Source organism: Vombatus ursinus, unplaced genomic scaffold, assembly GCF_900497805.2.
Source record: "Vombatus ursinus unplaced genomic scaffold, bare-nosed wombat genome assembly UNPS02014779.1, whole genome shotgun sequence".
In the NCBI taxonomy this organism is placed as follows: Eukaryota; Metazoa; Chordata; class Mammalia; order Diprotodontia; family Vombatidae; genus Vombatus; species Vombatus ursinus.
The window spans coordinates 61314750-61337586 of record NW_020954557.1 but is presented as its reverse complement, the minus strand read 5'-3'; the positions used below and the strand labels follow the sequence as shown (position 1 = coordinate 61337586).

Below are 22837 nucleotides of genomic sequence, written 5' to 3'. Positions count from 1 at the left end.
AAAGAAAAGAAAAGAAAAGAAAAGAAAAGAAAAGAAAAGAAAAGAAAAGAAAAGAAAAGAAAAGAAAAGAATAGAAAAGAAAAGAAAAGAAAAAAGAAAAAAAGAAAAGAGAAAGAAAGTAAAGGGTCACTGTAGCATCTTTTTACTTTAAAAATGCTCCAAAGAGAACAGAAGGAGGTCCAGAAAAAAATCACAATTGACAGCTTTTAAAGTTACATGTTGAATTTATGACATATTTAAAAGAAAAAAAAAGGTATACATAACAGAAACCTGCGGTTTAATGTAATCCTTTCCTTCTGTTATGCTATTTATAGGTAAATGCTCATTTTATCTGTTGTTTGTTAAGTTTAGAATTTTTTAAAAGTCCCCAAGACTACCCTATCCTTCAAAAATTTATTTGATCATACAAACTCCTTGAGCTATCATCTTACATCTTTCTTTTCTTTTACAGCTAACTTTCTCTTTAAAAGGATCTACAGTCATTGCCTCCACTTCCTCATTTCCCACTCACTTATCAAACCCTTGCAATACGGTTTCTAACCCTATCACTTGACCAAAACTAATCTCTATAAGGTTTCTGATGATTTCTTAATTTCTTAAAAGTCAAGGCTGTTCAAACTGTTGACCACGCTTTCCTCCCAGATAGCCTCTTCTCCTCGAGTCTTTGTGACACTGCTAGGCTCAGCTCAAGAAGGCCATCTCTAGTCATCCTGATCTATATCTTGGCACTGGACCCAGATGGCTCCAGAGGAGAAAGTGAGACTGGTGACTTTGCACAACCTTCCCTCACTTAAATCCAACTCACTTGCATGTCATGACATCATCTCCCTGATGTCATGGTCCTCTCTGAGAATGAAGGACAAACAACAATAATCTCCTATATAAGGTATTTCCTGATTCCCTTAATTATTCCCCCTCCCAACGACCCATAATTCTTTATTTGCTTTGTATATACTTTATGTTTAATTATCTATGTATATGTTCCCTCTCAAAAGAATAGGTACATTTTGTTTTGTTTTCCTCTGAATCCCTGGTATATAATGATGTTGATGATGATGATGATAAAAGTTTTGATGATGATGATGATGGTGATAGTATTTGTGTAGTGATTTAAGGTTTGTACATTGCCTTACATATATGATATGATTTTATCCTTACAAAAACCTTGGAAAGGAGGTGCTATTGTTATTCCTATTTTATAGATGAGGAAACTGAGGCAGAAAGAAGTTAAGTGACTTACCTCAGGTTATACAGTTAGTAAGTGTCTGAAGCAGAATTTAAACTCAGTTCTTCCTAATTCCAGGTCCAATAATCTATCCAATACACCACCCAGCTGTCTTTTGTATAGTGTCTAGCATATAGAAGGCAATTAATAAGTGCTCACTGAATTAAATTTGTAACAACTATCTCCTTCTTCTGTCCTTTCTTTCATTGTATTAATAAGAATGGTCAACAGTGCCATATGTGCTACAGATAGTTTATTAGGGATTCAGGGACATAATTAGTAACCCTAAATAAAGCAGTTTCACTTAAGCGGTGATTTAAGAAATCAGACAGTAAGGGGTCAAGTAATAAACAAAAGCAGAGAAAGGTGCAGCCAATGAGCACAAACAGCTTTTTCAAGGAGCTTGGGTATAAAAGGGAGAAGGGATATAAGATCGCATCTTGAGGTGATGAAGGTCTTTTAAGCATGGAGAGAATTGGGGCATACAATAGGTAGCAAGGAAGGAAATTGCAGGGGAAAAAACTCATCTGTACAAATCCATCCATTAATGAAGGTACATGTGGTAAGGAAACAGGTTCAGAATGTGTGGTCTTTATTTGAATGACTAGAACAGTGAGTTAGTTTACACAGTAGTTTAGAACAGGTGGGTTTTTTTTTAATCTTTTTTATGTCATCATGGAACCCTTTAGTAGTCTTGTGAAATCTATGGACCCCTCTTCAGAATGTTTGCAAATGCATAAAATAAAATAAAATGCAAAGGATTACAAAGGAAATTAATTATATTGAGATATAAGCCAGGTGTGGTGGTACATGACCCTATAGCTATGGAGGCCTGCCCTAACCCCTCTTAATTCTTATGCTTTCTCTCTTTTAGTTATTTCCTATTTATCCTCTATATAACTTATTTGGTATATATTTCTTTGCATTTTGTCTCCCCCATTACATTGTAAGTTCTTTCAGAGCAGAGACAAAAAATCAGAAAGACCTAAATTCAAGTCTGGCTTGACATATGGCTGTGTGACCCTGGGCAAGTCACTTAACTCCTCAGTATTCTAGGAAGCTCTTTAAGACTTTAAATTTCAGAGAGGGTAACAACTCACAATGGCAGAGGATGGAGTTCTTTATACCAATGAAATTTCAGATCCATTCTTTATTCCTATCTCATTATGGAATATCTGTTTCTATAACATGTGGGATCATTGGCCCTATCAAATATAGATGAATGTTCTTAGGTTAATGAGAAAGGAATTCAGCTATAGACCAACTATAAGAAAATCAGTAAATCCTTTCAAGTAACAAAAGAATCTTCCAATAATCTAACTTTTCACAGCAAGTAGAAAACATGAGAGAAGAGGAAGAAGCATAATCTAAAAGATAATGTATTTATCTAAAAATCAGGATATTTGCTCAGCATCTGGGGTATCTTTGCAAGCATCGCGTCATGGTTGGCCATGGCATGGGGCAGACCAGAAAGGTCCAAGACCAGGAATTGGAGTAGAACCATTACTATGGATCCTCCAGTCAAGTTCCTGAGACTGAGATATTAGGCTAAAACTAGAGGACAGAAACAAAGTTCAGCATATTGAATAGGCAAGGCAGGTTGGCACTCAGAAATCAAACTGGTAAATGAGACATGTAGATATAAAAGTATACAGGCATGTTCTATGGTTCTGTGCTTCTAAACTAGTTATAAAGTAAAAATGTTCACCTATACCAGGAGTTCTTAACCTGGATTCTGAGTACTTGTTTTGTTCTGTTTTGTTTTTATGCAACTATTTTCGATTATAATTGGTTTCCTTTGCATTTTATCTTATGCATTTACAAACATCTATGAAGGGATCCACAGGCTTCACCAGACAGATAAAAGTGTCTAGGACACAAAAAAGATTAAGGATACTCTATGTAAACTATTTACAAAGTAAAAACATTCTAGCAGCCAGCTGCCTGTTTTGTACAGCCAGTGCCCAATGACTAATCTTTTTCCCCCATCAAGTTGACTAAGCTGACTAATTGTTTCTGTACCTTGAACATACAGCCTTAGGAGAAGAGGAAGAGGTGGATTCTATTGCCTATAGATTTAGAAGTGGGAGTGACCTTAGTAGCCATCTAACCCAATTCCTTCTTTTTACACTTGTGAAAACTGAGGCTCAGGTTATATGGTTGCCCCTCATCACATAGCTAAAGTCAGAGGCAGAATTTGAACCCAGATTGTCCTGGTTCAAAGTCCAACACTCTAATCATGGATAGTGCTGCCTGTTTTCGCATCAAGGGAAGTTTTTCAGCTTACCTGGTGAACATCCTAAAGACTGCTAACACATAAATACCATACGCTATTCAGCAGCTAAGAAGAAACAGTTGCTTTTTATCCATGCAATCAGTACTCAAAATGTGTTGTAATAGCCTGTCGAGTACACTGGTAATTCCCTTCTGAATCACCAAGGAATGTAAAGGCAAATTCTGCAATCCAGACAGCTAGCTCACTGAGTCACTATCATTGTAGTCAAAAAGAAAGAAAACAGGGGTAACAAGCAGACTCAGAAACACTCATTAGTAGGATTCCAGACCCAATTCAGTGCCATGTCAAAGGATGTCTTTCTTCTATAATTAAATAACCATGTGCTTTTTAACTTAGTCATATACTCTTTTCCTCCACAGACCTATTCTGATGCCTCATTGTGTCATGGAGGTGACTTATATTCTTAAAGGCTAAATTCTGTCAAGTTCTTCCATGCTGGAAATGCCCCAGCAATAGACTGAGTCTGCCTTTTGAAAGGCAGCCTAATGAAGTTCAGAAATATCTATTAATCCAGGTCTTCCCATCAGTTCACCACGTGGAGTCCACTCAAACTGCTAGGAGCTTTTTATGCTTTCTCCTGGAATCACAAGACTAACAGCAGAACATTCTGGCTTGTCTACCTGTCATCCCTTGCCCCCGTCTCATGACCAGCCCACTTTCTCTTAGGATCATACTTTCATTGATGACAACTTTTATTTCTCTTCTTGAAAGTTCCTGATTGGTTATATGTTGCACCCTGCTCCATTGCTCACAGACATCTCTCCATTGACCTCTGTGTGATATTCATTTCCAATTCTTTGAAGACTGTTATATTCCATGTTTCTCTGCCAAACATCAACACCAGTCAAATGCTAGTATTACAAAAAAATGTTTATGGGAGAGACTTGGGGTCAACTATTCCTTCATTCCACCTCGACCAGATGTAAGGATGGTTATATACTAGAACTCCCTACAACCCACAAAAGTATTCTTCTCTAGTAGGGAATTCTGACCTCACAATCAGACTTTTCTATCATTTCCCCTTTCCCTATGTTTCACCCTTCCTAAACCTATTGTTCAATCTCACTGAGACAAACAATTTCTCCACACCCAGTACCTTCTTAGGCCATTACCCCTGCTCTAACTTCACTTTGCTCCCTCTCCATTCTTACTGCAATAGTCATTTCAACTCTATACTGTCCTCTATTTTGAATCCCTTGCTACCATATCATGTCTTTGTTCCTGTCTTGTAAAAATTCAGGGTTGGGTTTCTTTTACTGTTTGCCTCCTCCAATTGCACTCATAAACTGCTGAACATGGCAGGAGAAAGTCCCAATACTGTGTCAACTGGGTACATTTCAGATTTGTGCTGTCTAATCTTCAACTGGGTCCTTTTTTAGGAACACAGTCCTTTTAATCTTCCCTAATTGATCTCCTCAAAGAATACTTTGATACTGGATACTTTCTCTGTGGGTGGTCATGGCACAACTCTTTCTTGGTTCTCTCCCTATGGTATCTGACCACTTTCCCTCTTCACTGCGGATATTTCTCCAAGATCAGCCCTAAATCTTCTTCTCTATTCCCTCTCCTCTCTCTCTTAGGTTACCTTATCAGTGCTCATGGTTTAATTCTAATCTCAATGCAGATGACTCCCAGGGCAATATATATCCAATCTCTTCCCTAAGCTTCAGTCCCACAAGACTAATTAATTACCAATTGGATACTTGAAACTAGATAACCTGAAGACATTTCAAATTTAACATGTCCCAAAATGAATTCATTATCTTTTCACTTAACCCACTCCCTCTTTCATATTTTCCTGTGTTGAAAGCTCCATCATCATATCAGTCTCCCAGGTTTATTTCTTCAGCATTATCAAAAATCCTTTATTCTCTTTTATCCTATATATTCCATCAGTTTCCAGATCTTGCCATTTCTAACTTTATTACATCTGTCCCATCTGACTCCTTCTCTCTAGTCACAGGATTGCTACTTAAGTTCAGGACCTCATTACTTCTCTACTAGATTACTGAAACAGCCTACTAACTGCTTTCCCTACCTCAAGTCCCTACCCACTCTAGTCCATCTTAAACACTGCTGCCAAAGTAACTTTCCTTAATCATAGACTATGGCCATGTGACTCCAATAATCCATACCACTGGGTTTCAATTGCCTTGAGGATAAAATATAAACTCTGGTTAGCTTATACAATCGAGCTCCAGCTTACGTTTCCATCCTCATTAGATATTACTTCCCCCTCTTACATTCTGTCATCCACCCAAACTGGCCTTCTCTCAGTTTTTTACATATAATACTATCTCCTCTTTCCATACCTTTGCATTGGCTCATCCTCCTTACCTGGAACACACTACTTCCTCTCTTCCAAAGTCTCTATTTTCCTTTAAAACACAGCTCAAGCACCACCTCCTATATAAAGCTTTTCATAATTCCCCAACTGCTAATGTCCTCCCTCCCAAAGTACCTTATATTTAATTACTTTGCATTTTTATATATTCACTTTATATTTATACTGTATATCTATCTATGTTACTTGTCCTGACACATAGTAGCTGTTTAACAAATACTTTTTTTTTTTTGCTTAATTCATTGAATGAATCCAGAAAAGATAATTCCAGTCCTTTGCTTAGGAGTAGAAGTTTAAGAAGAGTGAGAACAACAGACAATGTTTAAAGTCAAAGGGCCTTGTAGTAAGACAGATTGGGGATAGAAAATATCATTATCTGGATTATCCAAAGTGTAATCTGTGAATTTGTTATATAAGTGAGAATGCATTTAAAAGTTCCTAATGGACATAAACTCTGTGTATGTGTTCCATCCAAAATAACATTCAACAACAGAACCATTTTTGTGGCATGAATCCATATTCATTTAAAATTCACACATAGCATCCATCAGGAAATAAGTGTCAACTTCAGCAACCCTGATGAATACAAAGAAAATAGAAAGCAAGGTAGTAAATCAGAACAGGACAGAAATAGCTAAGAAAGTGATAAGGATCAATGGCCGATTCTCTTTTCTCTCCATGCCTTACCATCTCTCTGGAAAACATTCTCTTATTTGAAAGGAGGTGGATGGGAAGGACACATAAAAGGAAGAAAATTAATCAGATATGAAAAAAAGCTTTTGAAAATTGGTTAAAAAAAGTTTACCTTTATCTTTTTATGCCTTCTTGGAATTCCTCCTTGCCACCATTTTCTTTCATTTTAAAGAATCTAAAAGGATTTGAGTTTAACTTAACCATATAAAATATGTTAAGATACATCTCACACAGGAGAGCCTTCATCATAATTTACTTACTGTGTCCATGTATTCTGATACTAAAATTGTTGGGGAAACAAAATTATCCTGAAATTAACCATAGCTAAGCTCTTGAGCTTCTTGTATTTCCAAAAAGAATTATTTGACAAAGCTGTATTTCTTATTTGAAGAGATATTTCTGTTTTTACCATTGCTATAATTTTTAAAGGAAGAAATTAAATTCTGGATTAACAAAAAAAGACACTACTCACCTGTTGGGAGGTGCAGGGTAATATTGTTACAAAAATCTGTGAAGCAGCATTCAGTCTTTGTAATGTTGTTAGAGCTGTGACAGAAGACTTGAGCATTGAGCTCTGGGAGGGACACGCAGGATTTGATCACCTCTTCTCTGCCATTTGTTAGCATGACTGAGGCCCAACATGCTCCTTCAGTCTGGCAGGTAAAGTTTGAATATTCACACAATAGACACACACACTTCAGTCCTGAAAGGGGGAACAGAGAAGCTTTAAAACACAGCAAATCAGACACAAATGTGCCTCACAATATGGAAAGCCGAAGTGTTGAAAACCACAGTGACTGACTTTACATGTTGGAAGGTGGACTTGTTTTTAAAGTACCTGCTAACTGGCTTAAAACATAACCTTTTTATGTCATGGCCCTCTTTGACAGCTGGTAAAGTCTATGGACCTTTTTTCAGAAATATATTTTTAATTGCACAGAAGACATAAGATTTGAAAGAAAACAATTATATTGAAATGTAATTATTTAATTTTTTTTAAAGAAGGGAAAAATCCCAGGTTAAGAAACCCTGTTTTAGATAAATGTTTTTCCCCATTTCTTCATTTACCACCTTGGTGTTCCTATGAGCAGCTTTTTTTTTTTTAAACACCATTCCTGTTTCACTGGTATTGGAAACTCCCAAATAAGGAAAATCCTTCCAGCAACGCAGATCACAAGTTTTCCTTTAGAGTTCCCTGGGGCACTGAGAAGTCAGGTGACTTGTTTAGGGTCAAACAGCTAATGTTTCAGAGGTAGGACTTGAACCCAGTCCTCTTTGACATGGGTGGGGCGGGGCAGCTCTATATCTACTATACCTCTCTCTACCTACAAACCAACATCCTGTTCATTTATTCACTATGAACATACTTGTTAACTTTTCCCATATTTATGTGTCCCCATTTCCTTTGGCCCAAATCAACGTGCTCAATTCTAAGTCACCAGCTTTCATGAAGTGCTAGGAAACAGTATCTGAGCAACCAAAGTGAGATGCACCCCATTCTGTTGTGGAGGGGTTTGACTGAAGATTTCCCAGCCAACACACTCTGTTTAATTGTGCCTTTGCTGCTTTTCCTTTAGAACTTTCACCAAGGAGGCCAAACATTTTTTTTAAAAAGCCCTAGGTATGCTGCATTTATATTTTGTGCCTTATTTTGGTATTATTTTTATTTTAGGAGATTATCAGCTTTCATTGAAATATTCAATTTCATTTTTAAAAGTTTTGCAACATTTATAGGGAACTTGAACCCAGGGTCCTCTGATTCTAGAGCCAGTACTCCTTCTATTTTATTATGCTATCTAAATTATCATCTTTCAGTTGCTAATTATTAATATTGTGCAGAAGTTTTACTGTATGAATATGCATTTAAATAAATGAAGCAAATAATAGGCAGTGAAAAAGCCTTAGTACCTTTATGCTTGGATTTGTAAAGAAAAATAAAATATGGAGTGATCAGAAAGTTATCTATTTTTCTTTTTTACAATTCCACTTGTCAAATAAAAATCCATTTTTATGAAAAATGCATCAACAGCTACATAATACAATCAGAAAGTAATGAAATCAGAAAATAAGACAATTTATGGTCAATATTAATGCCAGAAATATTTAAGAAAGCAAAACAACTTAGCAGCTACTTCCTATCCCACCAAGATCAATATTAATGTATTCCTTATTTGATCAAAACTTATGAGCAGCATCAGGGTACAACCTTACACATACTCACTAACAAAGACCAGGAATATTCCAATCTTACAAAAATCCATATTATCTCAAGATTCTTCTTCCCAAACATGAAAGACTCCAGAGGTCCCATATAGAAAGGAAATATGCAACTGAATGAGCTAATAGTCTGGAGGCTCTCTAGAATACAGACACTATCAAGGTAATAAAAATTCTACCTTGATAGAATGCTGGGTACAGAGAGGCTGGTAACCAGCACTCACTCAACAAACATTTATTGAGTGGCTATTATTTGCAAAGCAATGTGTACTCTAGAGCTGTAGGGGATACAAATATGAATATTTCAAAGTACCTGTCTTCAAAGAAGCTATCAATCTAGTAGACACAACTCTGCCTTGATTAAACACAATCAAGATATACTAGAAGTATTTAAATCACAGAGTGCCTTTCACACATTTATCTGTAGAATTGTCAATATTCATTCCACAATTGAATTGTGTGAATAGTCCACATGTGCTGTGCATCTAAAGAAAGGAAGCTAGTTGACCTAGATTGCACTGATTGGGGTTTCTGTTTCTATAATTTGTTGGATTGTTGATCTCCCTGGTGTGGGCATTCTCTCCATCAGTGTAGAAAGCAATCCATCCATGCCTTCTCATCCTGGGCAATTCTTTTCTAAGTCTTCCCATAAATCTTCCAAAGAGGATCTACTCAATGCACTAAAGACTTTTTTCTAAAGTTTTTGTTTTGAACGTTCCATGAATACAAATACTGCACCAGGGCTATGTACTCACCACCATTCACTTTCTCACTACATTCTGGGCCTACATGCTTTTCTATTCATACATTTCTTTGGTGATATCCTTGGTACTACTTCTTTCATTTATGGCATCATTGGCAATGTGCTGAAACTTACACACAGTCACTTTGCATTTCCCTGTTGCCTTTTAAATCACTCACTATTTTGAATCTTCAGTGAGAGTGATGTTCAATGCTTCACAATCATATATCATCACAAGGAAACTAAAGTGTTAAAAGAAATGGGATTTTGTCAAAAAGCAGTTTGCTTTCATAGAAAATACTATTTAATTTCCCAAGTATAATCTAGCTCGCTCTTCCTATTCAGTTTTAGACCCAGTTAATTGTCTGTTTGCAATGCCTCTCTAAAGTTTATTACTGATGGATTAACTCAATGGGCTGCCCACCCAACTAAATGTCATAATGTGGGCAATAGGTATTTTTTGTCTATTTGATTTTTTTTCCTAGAGAGAACTGTTAGGTTGATCTTTTATATGATTGGAGATTTAATTAGAGAGGCCCTGTAGTATTCAGGGCTTGATTCTATCAACAAATAGTTTGTTGAGGAGGACCTCATCATCTCCAGGAAATACCTCTTCCAATTCAGACTCTGCATAGGACATATTTTCATATTTTTATATATACTTTATATATACTTTCATATTTTTATAATTTTCTATCAATCGTATGACTGTGGAGATCCAGTGTACTTTAAAAAATCAACTGTAAAAACCTGCCTGTTCTCTCATTTTCATCAAGCATACTCTCAATAATGTATACATGGTTCTTCTTATAAAAGTTTTTAAAGATGAGAAGGTAGGTAGCTGGCATTTCTATGGCTTTAAGATTTGCAAAGCACTGTGTGTATATCATCTCATTTAATCTTCACAACAACCCTGTGAGATAGGTGCTATTATTATCCCCATTTTACAGATGAAGGAACTGAGCTGAGGGAGGCAAACTGACTTGCCCAGGGTAACATAGGCATTAATTACCTGAGGCAGGATTTGAACTCATCTTCCTGATTACAAGTCCAGCATTCTCTCCACTGAAATAGCTTGAATAGCCTCAAATGAATTGGTTGTTCTTGATGTCTTCTCAACTTCCAGAGTGATTTCCTCCCCATTATGTTGATATTCTTTCCCTTCAGATATCTTGAAAATCAGTCCTTTCAATGTCTCAAAACTGTGTTGTCTCTAGTAAAGATGTGTGTGTATGTGTATTTAGTCTAATTTAGCTACTCCTGCTACCCTTATTTTCTTAAATGCTATTTCTACTTCATTATACAATACAATCTTGAAGTGTTAAAATTCAAATACTTATCATGTCTCTTCACTTCTTAAGAAGATTACTTACTACCTAAGGTGTTTTGGAGTACTTTTGGCCTCTTTGTTGTGGTAACCACCTTTTATATGTTAAATCCCTCTAAAAGTAGAAATAAAATCAAACCTTCCACTTGAAATATTCCCACCCCCCAGCCAGGTCTGCAACTGCCTATACTCTCTATTTCTCATCTTTATCCTTAACTAGGCAATGATCTCACTGTACCCAGACAGCTCAGAAATTACTCCCACACTAATAACCAGTCATTTCCTGTATGTTGTTATAGTCCACTTAACTTTTTGAGATGGTATCATAGGTTTGTTATGTCCAACACTTCCCTACTCATTTTGAGGAAAATATTTATCATATGCAGGTATGAAACTGATGAGTAGTTTACAAATCTTTGGCTCTTCCATTTATTTCTTAATTCTGAACTATATTTCTAACATATTTTGCCACCTTCCCCAGTGCCTACCTTTGTACCCCACTATCAAGGTATACATTGATTTGGTTGAAGATTCTTGCCGTCTTTCGCAGAATTACACTATTTCTTCATCCTCTGCAACAGACTTGGACGCATAAACTGCAATTTCTTCACAATGGTCTCTTTTTGCTTATGCTCATAACAAGTACTGTGAGACCAACATTACAAAATATCCCATGAAATGATATTCTTCATTCCACTGGGACAAATGATGAAACCAATCATAACAAGTCCTTTATTTGTTCACCAAGCAGAACCTATAAGCAGTGTTTCCATTAATTTGTATCTTCTTTATGTCTTCTTACCTCATTTAAAGCAAGAATAGAAATACTGATACATTTGTTTCTTTGGTTAGATTTCAACTTTTTGGCCACTAGACAATGGTCTTTTATTTAGAATAACAAGAGTTATATTCATGTTTATAGACATAGTATGTTATGAATATCTAAATGATATGAATATCTAAATATCTAATCATATCTAAACATTAAATGATACTTACCACCCTCTGACTCCCTTTCTGCTATTCTACCATCACAATCATCATGGCAAGGGCACAATGAAGCTGTGCAGTGTCACACAGCTAGTAAATGTCAAGTGTCAGAGGTCGGATTTGAACTCAGGTCCTTTTGACTCTAGAACCAGTGCTTTATCTACTGTGCCACCTATCTGCCCCAGGAGTATTTCAATATTCCTTTGGCGTTTTTTTCTTCATCAAGAAGTTGTCATTTTGAATATTGTCATAATAACTAATGAACTAATTGTTCCCTTTCCCCCCCTTTCTATTCTATAATATTAACTACATACATTGACCTCATCATCCAACCTAGGTGCATGTTCTCCCTCTTATCTCTAAGGTTGTCTTTTTTAAGTAGACTCTTAAGGACAAAATGAAATTTTTAAAAAGCTAGAAAAGAAGTCTATGAAGAAAATCAATCTGCTTAGCATATCAGTTCCTTCCCCATTTTAATTGTCTAAGTTAATAAGAAGTAGCAATCCAACGTCATTGGTATAGCATGGATACCAAATGTGGGATGGCATGAAGGCAAGCAGAAAATAAGCCCCAGCCTTTTGCAAAAGAAGTTAAAACTGGCCCACCGGAAATCCAATAAGAATGCCTAAAAGAAATTCAATGTACTGTCTCCTCTTTCTTTTCCTTTTTAATGGCTTTTTTTCATGTTCATGGGGAATTCAGAACATTTGTGTTATTGAAAAAAAAAGCACCATGTGTGATACTCATAAATGTCTGCCAAAGCAACACAAATATTGTGGTTGAAAAGGTTTTCAAAGGACAGGAGATAAAAGATTTGACTTCAAGTGCCAGGACTGCTACTTACTGTCTGTATAACACTGAGCAAGTAAATTCCTGCAAAAATCTTTTCCCTTGAAAAATGAGGATAATAAACTTGTACTAATCTACTCCATTGGGGTTATTGTGAGAAAAGGTCTCTATGTAAATAAATACAAATGTAAGTTAGTATTCTAATTTTGAGCTAAAAAGATACTGTAGTGATTTGCCATTTCTAGCTTATTTTACAGATGAGGAAACTGAGGCAAACAGGGTTAACTTGTCCAGGGTCACACAACTAGTAAGTAGCTGAGGCCGCATTTGAACTCAGGTCTTCCTGATTCCAGGCCTGGAGTTCTATCCACTGCGCCACTTAGCTGGTGGCAAACATCTTTCCTATCTAGCAGCTTCCCTGCAAAGGAGTGACATGACAAGACAACTAGGAATCACAACAGAGCCCTGGGCCTGGACACAGGAAGACTGAATTAGCATACAACCTCAGACACTTACCAGCTGTATGGCCCTGGGTAAATCACAGCCTCAGTTTCCTCAACTCTAAAACAGGAAAAATAACAGCACCTACCTCACAGGGTTATTGAGAAGATCAAATGAGGTAATATTTATAAAGCACCTATCAGAATGTCTGGCATATAGTAGGTATAGTGCTTGACCCACATAGTAGATGCTGCATAAATACATATTCTCTTTTCTCTGTCCCTCTGTAGGCCTGAACCCAGCCTCCCCCACCCCAAATCCCTGTGTCCAACCTCAACTTCACAGGATGTGTATGTGTTTGGGAGGGAGAGGAGTAAAGAGAGATCCAAGGAAGTATTTTCATTACTTTATTACTTGCTAGACACTTCCTCACCCTCTGTGGATTACATTATCTAACTCCTAATGGTTCATATGATAAGTCTTTTAGCATGAAGGTTGGGGGAAGTGATATCACAAAGACAGACCTGGAGATAGACCCTGGTAGACGATAGAAAAGCTGATCATCCCACCAAAAATATCTCCACTCCCTAGATTTCAATTCCATAAAGACAGTTTAAGGTTCAGAAATATATCCAGTCAGTATCAAAGATAATTTATCCTGTCAAGTGTTTATCATGTGAGAGAAACGGATGTTCTTTTTTAAAATTTTAAGATGTTAGTATTGGGAAATCAGGGTAAAGTGCTACAAGATTGAAATTTTTTTATGACCTTACTAAATCACGTCAGGCATCCGATAATGTTGCCTAATCCATATAACATTATATTTCCTAAAACTTTCAGAAGTAAATCAGAAACATAGAAGCAGAAATTATACTCAAAAAGACATTTAATTGATGTGCAAAATAGCACTGTGCCATGTCAACCTTATTTTTTTTAAGTTTTTCAATTAAGTAGATGTGAAAACATTTCACAATACTTCTGAATGTTACCGACATAACAGTAGAATCTTAAATCAACTCATTTAATCTCAGTCACTTTTAATGCATTTAGATTTAAAGAAACAGAAGAAGCTGGTTTAATTTTTCTATTATTGTTTTTATCAGAAGTTCACTTTTCCAAACATGTATTGTTCATAAATATCACTACAAATAGTAGCTCTTCAGTTTGCACCGTGTGTTTTGGATACAAAATAATATAGAAACAGTTTGCACCATGTGTTTCAGATACAAAATAATATAGAAACACACACACATATATATATGTATACATATTCCCTCTCAATTAAAAATAGTGGTTCCCAAATTTCTTTCTTACTCATCCCTCTAAATTTCTCTTCTTAAAGGACAAAAGAGTTGGGCAAACACTCGGACTGAGGATGACAGCCTCTTTAAAAATCCATCTCTGGAACCCCAGACAGGAGTATAACTAGCTATGGATGAATGAAGGGAGAGAGGTCCAAGAGATTTAAAGTCCCTAACTCAGAGTAGAACCAACCAACTTTAAATCACTGCTGACATGAGTAAATCAGAAGTTGGAGCAGGCTCTAAGGCTTTGGAACTCGATAACACTTGGTACATTTGTGGCAACCAAAGCACTCTATTTGGTAACCATTGCTTCAAAAAGTTTCATGTTAAATGAATTTAAATGAAATTATTTTTAAAACTAATTCACTTGATTTGCCTGGTTTTCCCCCTTTGTATACAAAACAGGCATTACTTATTTCCGCATTAGGTGGAAAACAGACCCTTTAGCAAGGTTTGTGTGTTAACAACGGGTCAGAGAAACAATTGTCCTTTTATACTGGCAACTTTCATGACCCTCAATTAAACAATCTTTTTAATTTTTTAAATGGACACAAGGAAGTTATTATCAGCAAAAGGATTTCCAGGATTATAAACTCCTGAAAGCCAAGGACAGGGTCTTATATCTTGTACTGAACCCCCAGTGCTATGCACAATGACTTATGCTTGGTTGACGTTCTATACCAAATAGATACTTTGTACCACTTTCCATCTTTACATCTTGAGTCCAATTCCTCCATGAGCTTCTTGAAGGCAAGGATTGTTTTGATCATTTTTTTTATCCCCAGAACCTAGCTAACACAGTTCCTGGAAGGAAGATGATGTTTAATAAGTGCTTGTAGAACTGAATTTCCTGATATAGGCCTATATTTCATTTTTTCAGCTTTTATCTAGATTTAAATTACAGGCTCTTTCAAAAAGAATTATCCCAACTCTGAACACAGCTCCTAGTTCAATAGAGTAATCATACAATCACACAGCATATGATCATACAATCATGCAGTTAGAGCTGAAACAGACTATGGCTCTTTATTTGACACTTGAGAAAACTGAGGTCTGAAAGAGATAAATAATTTTCCCAAGGTCATATAGATGAAGGCAGCTTTTGGTTGCCTTAGATAAATTTGCCTAAATTAAAATAGACTTCAAGCTACCTGTGTGATATTTTAAAAGACCTGAGCTATCCAAGCATCTCAAAGCAGCTATTTTTAAATATTAAAATACTAAATACTAAATTAAATTAAAAATGCTAAATTAAATACTAAATTTAAATACTAAAAAGAGTTAAATTATTGTATGATATCTCCTCCTAATTACTAGCACTTTCCCCCAACAGAATTATGTGTGAATATATATGTGTATATACAAATATAACCATAGATAGAAATGTGTATATATAGTTATATAACATACAATACTTAGAATATAAAATAATACATTATATATATAGTTATATTTGTATCTACAGAGATGGGGGATTTAAATCACCCCCTACCCCACCTGCCCTAATACCTTTTTCAAGTAAAACTACAACTCACTTAATCAGAAGTATGAACAAGGCTGAGACATTTTTTACATTTCGATTAGGTGAAACAGAAAGTCTGAAGTCCTTTTAGATTGGTTGAAAGACTCTGTCATGTCTTGTGAGTCTTCTATAAAAAAAAAAGAGGACCAGTTGAGAACCCAGGGATTCGAGCCTCTGACAGTGATGAGGAGAGAAAGAGTCATTCCATGAACTACTTGAGGGAAAGAGGCCTCAGTCTTGGCCTCCTTGCTGCCTTTCTTTACCCACAGGAGAACCTTACGAGCTTCAAAGGATCCAGAGGACTTGGATTTTTTTTCAGTACTATTCCCAGGTCAGTCACAGCTGCTGGCAGTGTCTGCATCAATAACTAAATACAGACCAGAGATGATTAGGAGATGGAGATTCAAATTTCAACAAGGATGCCAGCATAAAAGTTATATCAGACCCAAGGGAAACTTGGAGACTACAGCAAAAAAACTTTTAGTAGATATGTTACTCCACTGCTACATATACTCTAAGCTGGAGTCCATTCTTCCCTGGATTATATATGGACTTGTGGGAAAGTGTGTCAAACTTTTGGGGGATCTTTTGTACCAATTGTTCTTATTATACCACCTTAGTAAATAGCCCTTACTAAAAGCTAATTAAATTGGCTGAAAACCAATGATCATGCCAATGGAGGCTCATAAACTATAGCATTAGGGGAAAAAAAAACAAATTCTCAACCCTTCGGTGCTACTGAAAGAACCATGCTCAGGGGCTCAGTCTCAACATGGGGGCTGGGAGCATAGTTCCAGTGCATGTGCTACATACATGCTTTGTATTTATTTATTTGTATATTTGTTGTTTGACCAAGTAGAATATGAGGACTTTATGAGTATGACCTGTTTTTATTTTCATGTACTTACTGCTTGGTACAGAGTAGGTACATAATAGAACCTTAAGTTCTACAACCTTAAGTTAATGTTTGCTTTGGCTAGTTTATCAATTTTACGTCAAATTCATACTGTATTAGAATTATATTTTTATTTTGTTGTATTTCATTATTTATAGTTTATTGTATTGTATATTTATTTTATTTGTTGTATTATTTTTATTGTATTTTTATACAGTATATTACATATTGTCCGGGCAGCTAGATGGTACAGTGCCAGACCTAAAGTCAGAAAGATTGATCTTTCTGAATTTAAATCTGGCCTCAGACACTTACTAGTTGTGTGACTCTGGGAAAGTCATTTAACCCTGTCTGCCATAGTTTCCCCATCAGTAAAATGAGCTAGAGAAGGAATTGGCAAACCACTCCAGTATCTTTGCCAAGAAAACACTGAACGAGATCACAAAGAGTCTGATGTGACTGAAATGACTGAACGATAATTACATACTGTAGTACACAGAAAACTCCCCTATAACCAATCTGTATAATACACTTAATACTATTTTATAGATCTTGGAACATTACTTCATGAAGGAGTTAGGATAGATTGTCTCTGGGGCCTTTTCTGTTTTTCTATCTATGATCCCATGACCTCACGTATGGCTTCTCAGTTCTACCCAATGGACATCAGGAAAGAAGCAATGTAGTAGAGACAAGTGATCTTCATTCATCTCATGTAAACATTCACTAAGCATGCTTTTGCCTTAGCCTACTTTTTAAACCAGGAGACAAGGAAAGAATTAAACTTGTTAAATAAGAATAGTAAATTATTATTTATAAAGGGTAGAGAAAACAGTCAAATTTTTATTTGAATAGGTTAGGATTTGAAAAACAGTAAAATGGTAGTTATGGGGGCCAAGAGGGCATGAAAAGGAGATGGTCCTTTTTTAGTTTAGAGAGATTTGAAGAGAGGACAACCATGGCAGAATGACAACCAATTTTTTTAAAATTACATTCCACAAACACTAAATATCTATTATGCACATTTTTTACTTTACTAGATATTAGTAGATTCAAAGATAGCATAATTCCTACTGTCAAGGAGCCTATAATTTAATAGGGATATGAAGCATATACAGAAATAATTATTATAGAAAATGACATGTAATAAGATCAAAGAAGTCCAGAATGAGTCATTTGAGAAATCTAAGGAGAAAAATAATCATTTTCAGTTGATGGGAGGAAGGATGGAGGCAAGGAACATATTGAGGAGAAGACAGCACCTAAATTGAGTCTTAAAAAAAACCCAACATATTTCCACATTAGTCATATTGTAAAGAAGAATTAGAACCAAAGGGAAAAACCATGAGAAAGACGAAACAAAAAAAGAAAGAGAGAGAGAGAAAATAGTATGCTTCTATCTGCATTCAGACTCCATAGTTCTTTCTCTGGATGTGGATAGACTTTTTCATCATGAGTCCTTTGAAATTGTCTTAGATCCTTGTATGATTGAGAAGATTTAAATCTATCAAAGTCGGTCAACGCACAATGTTGTCTGAGAGGTGGAGGGTAAGGTCCCCCATTAGTATAGTTTTGCTGTCTATTTCTTCCTGTAATCACTTAACTTCTCTAAGAATTTGGATGCTGTACCACTTGGTGCATATATGTTTAGTATTGATATTACTTCATTGTCTATGGTACCTTTTAGCAAAATGTAGTTTCCTTCCTTATCTCTTTTAATTAGATCTATTTTTTGCTTTTGCTTTCTCTGAGATCAGGATTGGTACCCCTGCTCTTTTTTTAACTTCAGCTGAAGCATAATATACTTTGCTCCAGCCTTTACCTTTACTCTGTGTGCATCTCTCAGCTTCTAATGTGTTCCTCATAAACAACATATTGTAGGACTACAGTTTTTAATCCATTCTGCCATCTGCTTCCGTTTTATGGGAGAGTTCATCCCATTCGCATTCACAGTTATGATTACTAACTGTGTCTCTCCATCCTATTTCTCCCCATTTATATTTTTCTCTCTCCTTTTTCCTTTTCCCTGCTCACTAGTGCTTTACTTCTGACCACCTCCATCAATTTGCCCTCCCTTCTATCAGTCCCCCTCCCTTTTCTTTCCCCTTTCCTTTGCTACTTCCTCTCTCCCTACTGCCCTCCCTTTTAGCCCCCTCTCCCTTTTCTTTCCCTATACCCCTCCTACTTCCTATAGGGTAAGATAGATTTGTATACCCAAGTGAATGTGTATGTTATTACCTCTTTGAGCCAAATCCAATGAGAGTAAGGTTCAAATCACGCTCACCTCCTCACCTCCTTCCCTTCTTTGTCTCTATTCTACTGTAATGGATCTTTGCACCTCTTCATGTGATATGGTTTACCCTTTTCTGTCTCCTCTTTTCCTCCTCTCCCAGTACAATCCTTTTTTTCACTTTTTAGTTAATATTTTTATCATCACATCAAAGTCAACTTATACCCCACCCTCTGTCTATGTATACCCCTTCTAAATATCATAATAAATATACACTTCTCAAGAGTTACAAGTATCATCTTCTCATGTAGTGACATAAAACCCTTATTGAATAACATGATTTGGTTTCTATTCTGTTTACTTTTTTATGCCTCTCTTGAGTCTTGTATTTGAAGATTGAATTTTCTATTGAACTCTAGTCTTTTCATCAGGAAGGTATTGAAGTCTCCTATTTCATTGGATGTCCATCTCCTTCCCTGAAAGATTATACCAATTTTGCTAAGTAGTTGATCCTTGGTTGTAATCCAAGATCCTTTGTCTTCTGGAATATCATATTCCAAGCCCTCCAATCCTTTAATGTAGAAGCTTCTAGGTCCTGTGTAATCCTGACTGTGGTTCCATGATATTTAAATTGTTTCTTTCTGGCTGCTTGCAGTATTTTCTCCTTGACCTGATAATTCTGGAATTCGGCTACAACACTCCTTGGAGTTTTCATTTTGGGATCTCTTTCAGGAGATAATCAGTGGATTCTTACAATGGCTATTTTACCCTCTACTTCTAGAATCTCAGGGCAGTTTTCCCTGATAATTTCTTTAAAGATGCTGGCTGTTTTTTTGACCATGGCTTTCAGGTAGACCAATAATTTTTTAATTATCTCTCCTAGATCTATTTTCCAGGTCAGTTGTTTTTCCAATGAGTTATTATGCATTTTCTTCTCTTTTTTCACTCTTTTGATTTTGTTTGACTGATTCTTGATGTCTCATAGGATCATTAGCTTCCAATTACCCAATTCTAATTGTTAACACATTGTTTTCTTCACTTAGCTTTTGTACCTCCTTTTCCAGTTGGCCAATTCTACTTTTTAAGGAGTTCTTCTCCTCAGTGAATTTCAGTACCTCCCTTTCCATTTGGCCAATGCTACTTTTTAAAGAGTTCTTTTCTTCAGTGGATTTTTGCACCTCCTTTTCCATTTGGCCAATTCTAGTTTTTAAGGAGTTGTTTTCTTCAGTGTACTTTTTTCCCCATTTGGCCGATTGTATTTTTAAGGCCTGTTTTCTACAGTTAATTTTTGTCCTTCCTTTTCCAAGTTGTCAACTCTGTCTTGCATACCTCTCATTTCTTTTCCCAATTTTTCTTTTACCTCTCTTATTTGACTTTTAAAATCCTTCTTGAACTCTTCAAAGAAGACTTTTTGGGCTTGGGACCAATTCATATTTCCCTTTGAGGTTTCAGATGTAGGTATGTTGACTATGTTGTCCTCTTCTGAGTTTGTGTTTTGATCTTTCCTATCACCATAATAATCCTCTATGGTCAGGATTCTTTTCTGCTTCTTGCTCATGATGTTTGCCTATTTCCTGACTTTTAAAGTTGAGCTATCCTGCTGGATCACAGGGGGCACTGTCCCAAGCTTCTTGTGCTGGGGACCAGGTACCTGGTCATTGGCTTTGTGTTCTGGGGCCTCAGGTGCTAGCAGCTGGGGGCTCTAGGAGTCTGGCAGCTTACCTGGTGCTGAACTAGAGTTCTAATGGTGGTGTCTGGCATGTGCTGAAGCCAGGTGGAGTTTTTCCGTGTTTCCTCTGGGGCTGCACTGAAGTAGCGAGAGTTCTGGGTGCTGGAGGTGCTGGAGCATACCTACCCACTCTGGGCTGCACTGAAGCACTTGAAGATCTGCTGCTGGAGGATGCCTGCCCATCCCAGAGCTGTGCTGGCACACATGGTAGTTCTTCAAGCAGGAGTCTGCTGGTTCCCCTGGCTATACTAAGGAACATGGTGGGGGAGGGGGGAGAGGGGGTCCCTAGTCTTGCCATTTGCCTGCTCCATCACCCTGGGGCTCAGGATCTCCCACTGTTTTGCTGAGGTGAGGCTTGCCATCTACTTGCTGGGACACTTCCTATCCTAGAATGCACTCCCCTTTTACCTTAGTGAAACAAATCTTTCTTGGTGAAACAAAACTTCCTCTAAGTTTACTGGGATAAGAGACTGCCCCACCCTGTCTTGCTGCTGGCTCCACTATTCCAGAATTTTTCCTGGGTCACTATTTTCTGGTTTTTTAAGAGGTCAAAAAGGGAGAGTGATAGCAACTTACTATTTACTCCAACATCTTGACTCCTGAAAGTCCCTAAATTGAGTCTTAAGGGAGGGATTTCAAAAAGTGAGGAGCTGGAAGAATTTTTGTTCATGGATAACATGAAACCAGAGGAGACAGGAATCCAGTTTAGCCAAATAGAGTATATATGTCAGAGTCTTGAATGTCAAGATAAGTTTATGTTTTATGAAGACAATTGAGAGTCCCTGGAGATTAAATTCTCCTGAACTTATAAATTTGAGTAACTAGGAGAATATCAGTACCCATTAACAGAAATAAGAAATGTTAAGAGAAAGGGCAGATTAAGGGAAGAGAAACAGATTTAATCTATCAGCAGGGTCATGGAAGCTCAGCTTTGTTGTATTTCCATACAATAGAGGAAATATAAGTCCGAGTAGAAAGTCAAGGAAAGCAAAATCAATGAAAGTATTTGGCACACTTGACCAATTTGATTTGGAGTGATGGAATACAGTGATATAAAGAGGAATATTATAAGTAATGGAGGTTTTTAAAGGTAAGAAACTGTTACAGATATTTAAATATGAAGATAAAATCAGAAGAGAAATGGAAGCAGTGAAAAATAAAAGTTAGAATTCTAGTTTTTAGACAGACTCTGATATTAAGAGGACATCATAAATAAAGAAGGATACAGGACACTAAAATAAAAAGAACAGAGTCAAGTACAGTACAGAGAATTGAAAAGTCCCCAGTACAGGTTCTTCCTGTAAGCACTGTTCAGGTCTGACTTCCTAAATTTTCTGTGCCCATTTCATTAGTTTTTTTCTCTTCATGACTCACAATTACCAAAATATATTATCAGAAACAAAAATGAATCATTAGTAGGAAAGTCTTATTTCAAGAACAAACAGAAAAAGCTTTCTAAAACTAAATGGTACATCTCACTGGAGCCTTGCCATAACCCTGTTCTCCAAGTCCATATGACCAGACTTTGGGATAGCTGAAACAGAGTTAATATAATTACTATATGGGGTGAAATCTATAGTCCCTCTTGTGAAAGAGTCTGCAAAAATTGGGTTTTGCAAATGGATATAGTGCAATGTCTCATGATCCTCCTCCTTGCAAAAGGAAAAATGTGTGTGAGAGTAGGAAAGAACCATTTTTTGAAAGTCTATATCAGTTATATACAATTTATGCCACTCAGGCCTCTGGGAATCTTCATAGGTACCTCAAAAAGTGAGTAAATTTGACTTACTATGAATTATTATTTAAGTCTAAGTGACATTTGGAAATGGATCTCTAAAAGAAGAGGAAGTCTTTGATGCCTACTTGTGAGTGTTTAATGGTCGAGAAAGTATTTTTCTTTCCAAACTTGGAGAGACTGAGACTCCCCAGAGCTTTGGTCAAAACATGACTATGGGAGGAGTTGCAGTCGGGAGAAATTCCAAAAAGTTCTTCTGGTCCAGGAGTTTATTAAATTGAGCATGGAGCTGCTGGAGAAACTGATGGTCATAGCAGAAGCAGCAACATAGGAGGTCATTTTTCAAGGGAGCTCAATC

The 22837-nt window shown here is 36.5% G+C and overlaps 1 protein-coding gene across 2 annotated transcripts in view; it reads right to left on the bottom strand.

Annotated features, from left to right (window-relative positions):
- LOC114045895 (activin receptor type-1C) overlaps window positions 1-7199 on the bottom strand; it is a 48303-nt gene extending 41104 nt beyond the window's left edge. For both annotated transcript variants that reach the window (XM_027866084.1, XM_027866085.1), the window contains exon 1: window positions 7031-7199. In XM_027866084.1, the coding sequence (XP_027721885.1) occupies window positions 7031-7184 (154 nt within the window). In that variant the 5' untranslated portion in view covers window positions 7185-7199. The remainder of the gene's footprint in view (window positions 1-7030) is intronic.
- Window positions 7200-22837: the final 15638 nt, after the last annotated feature.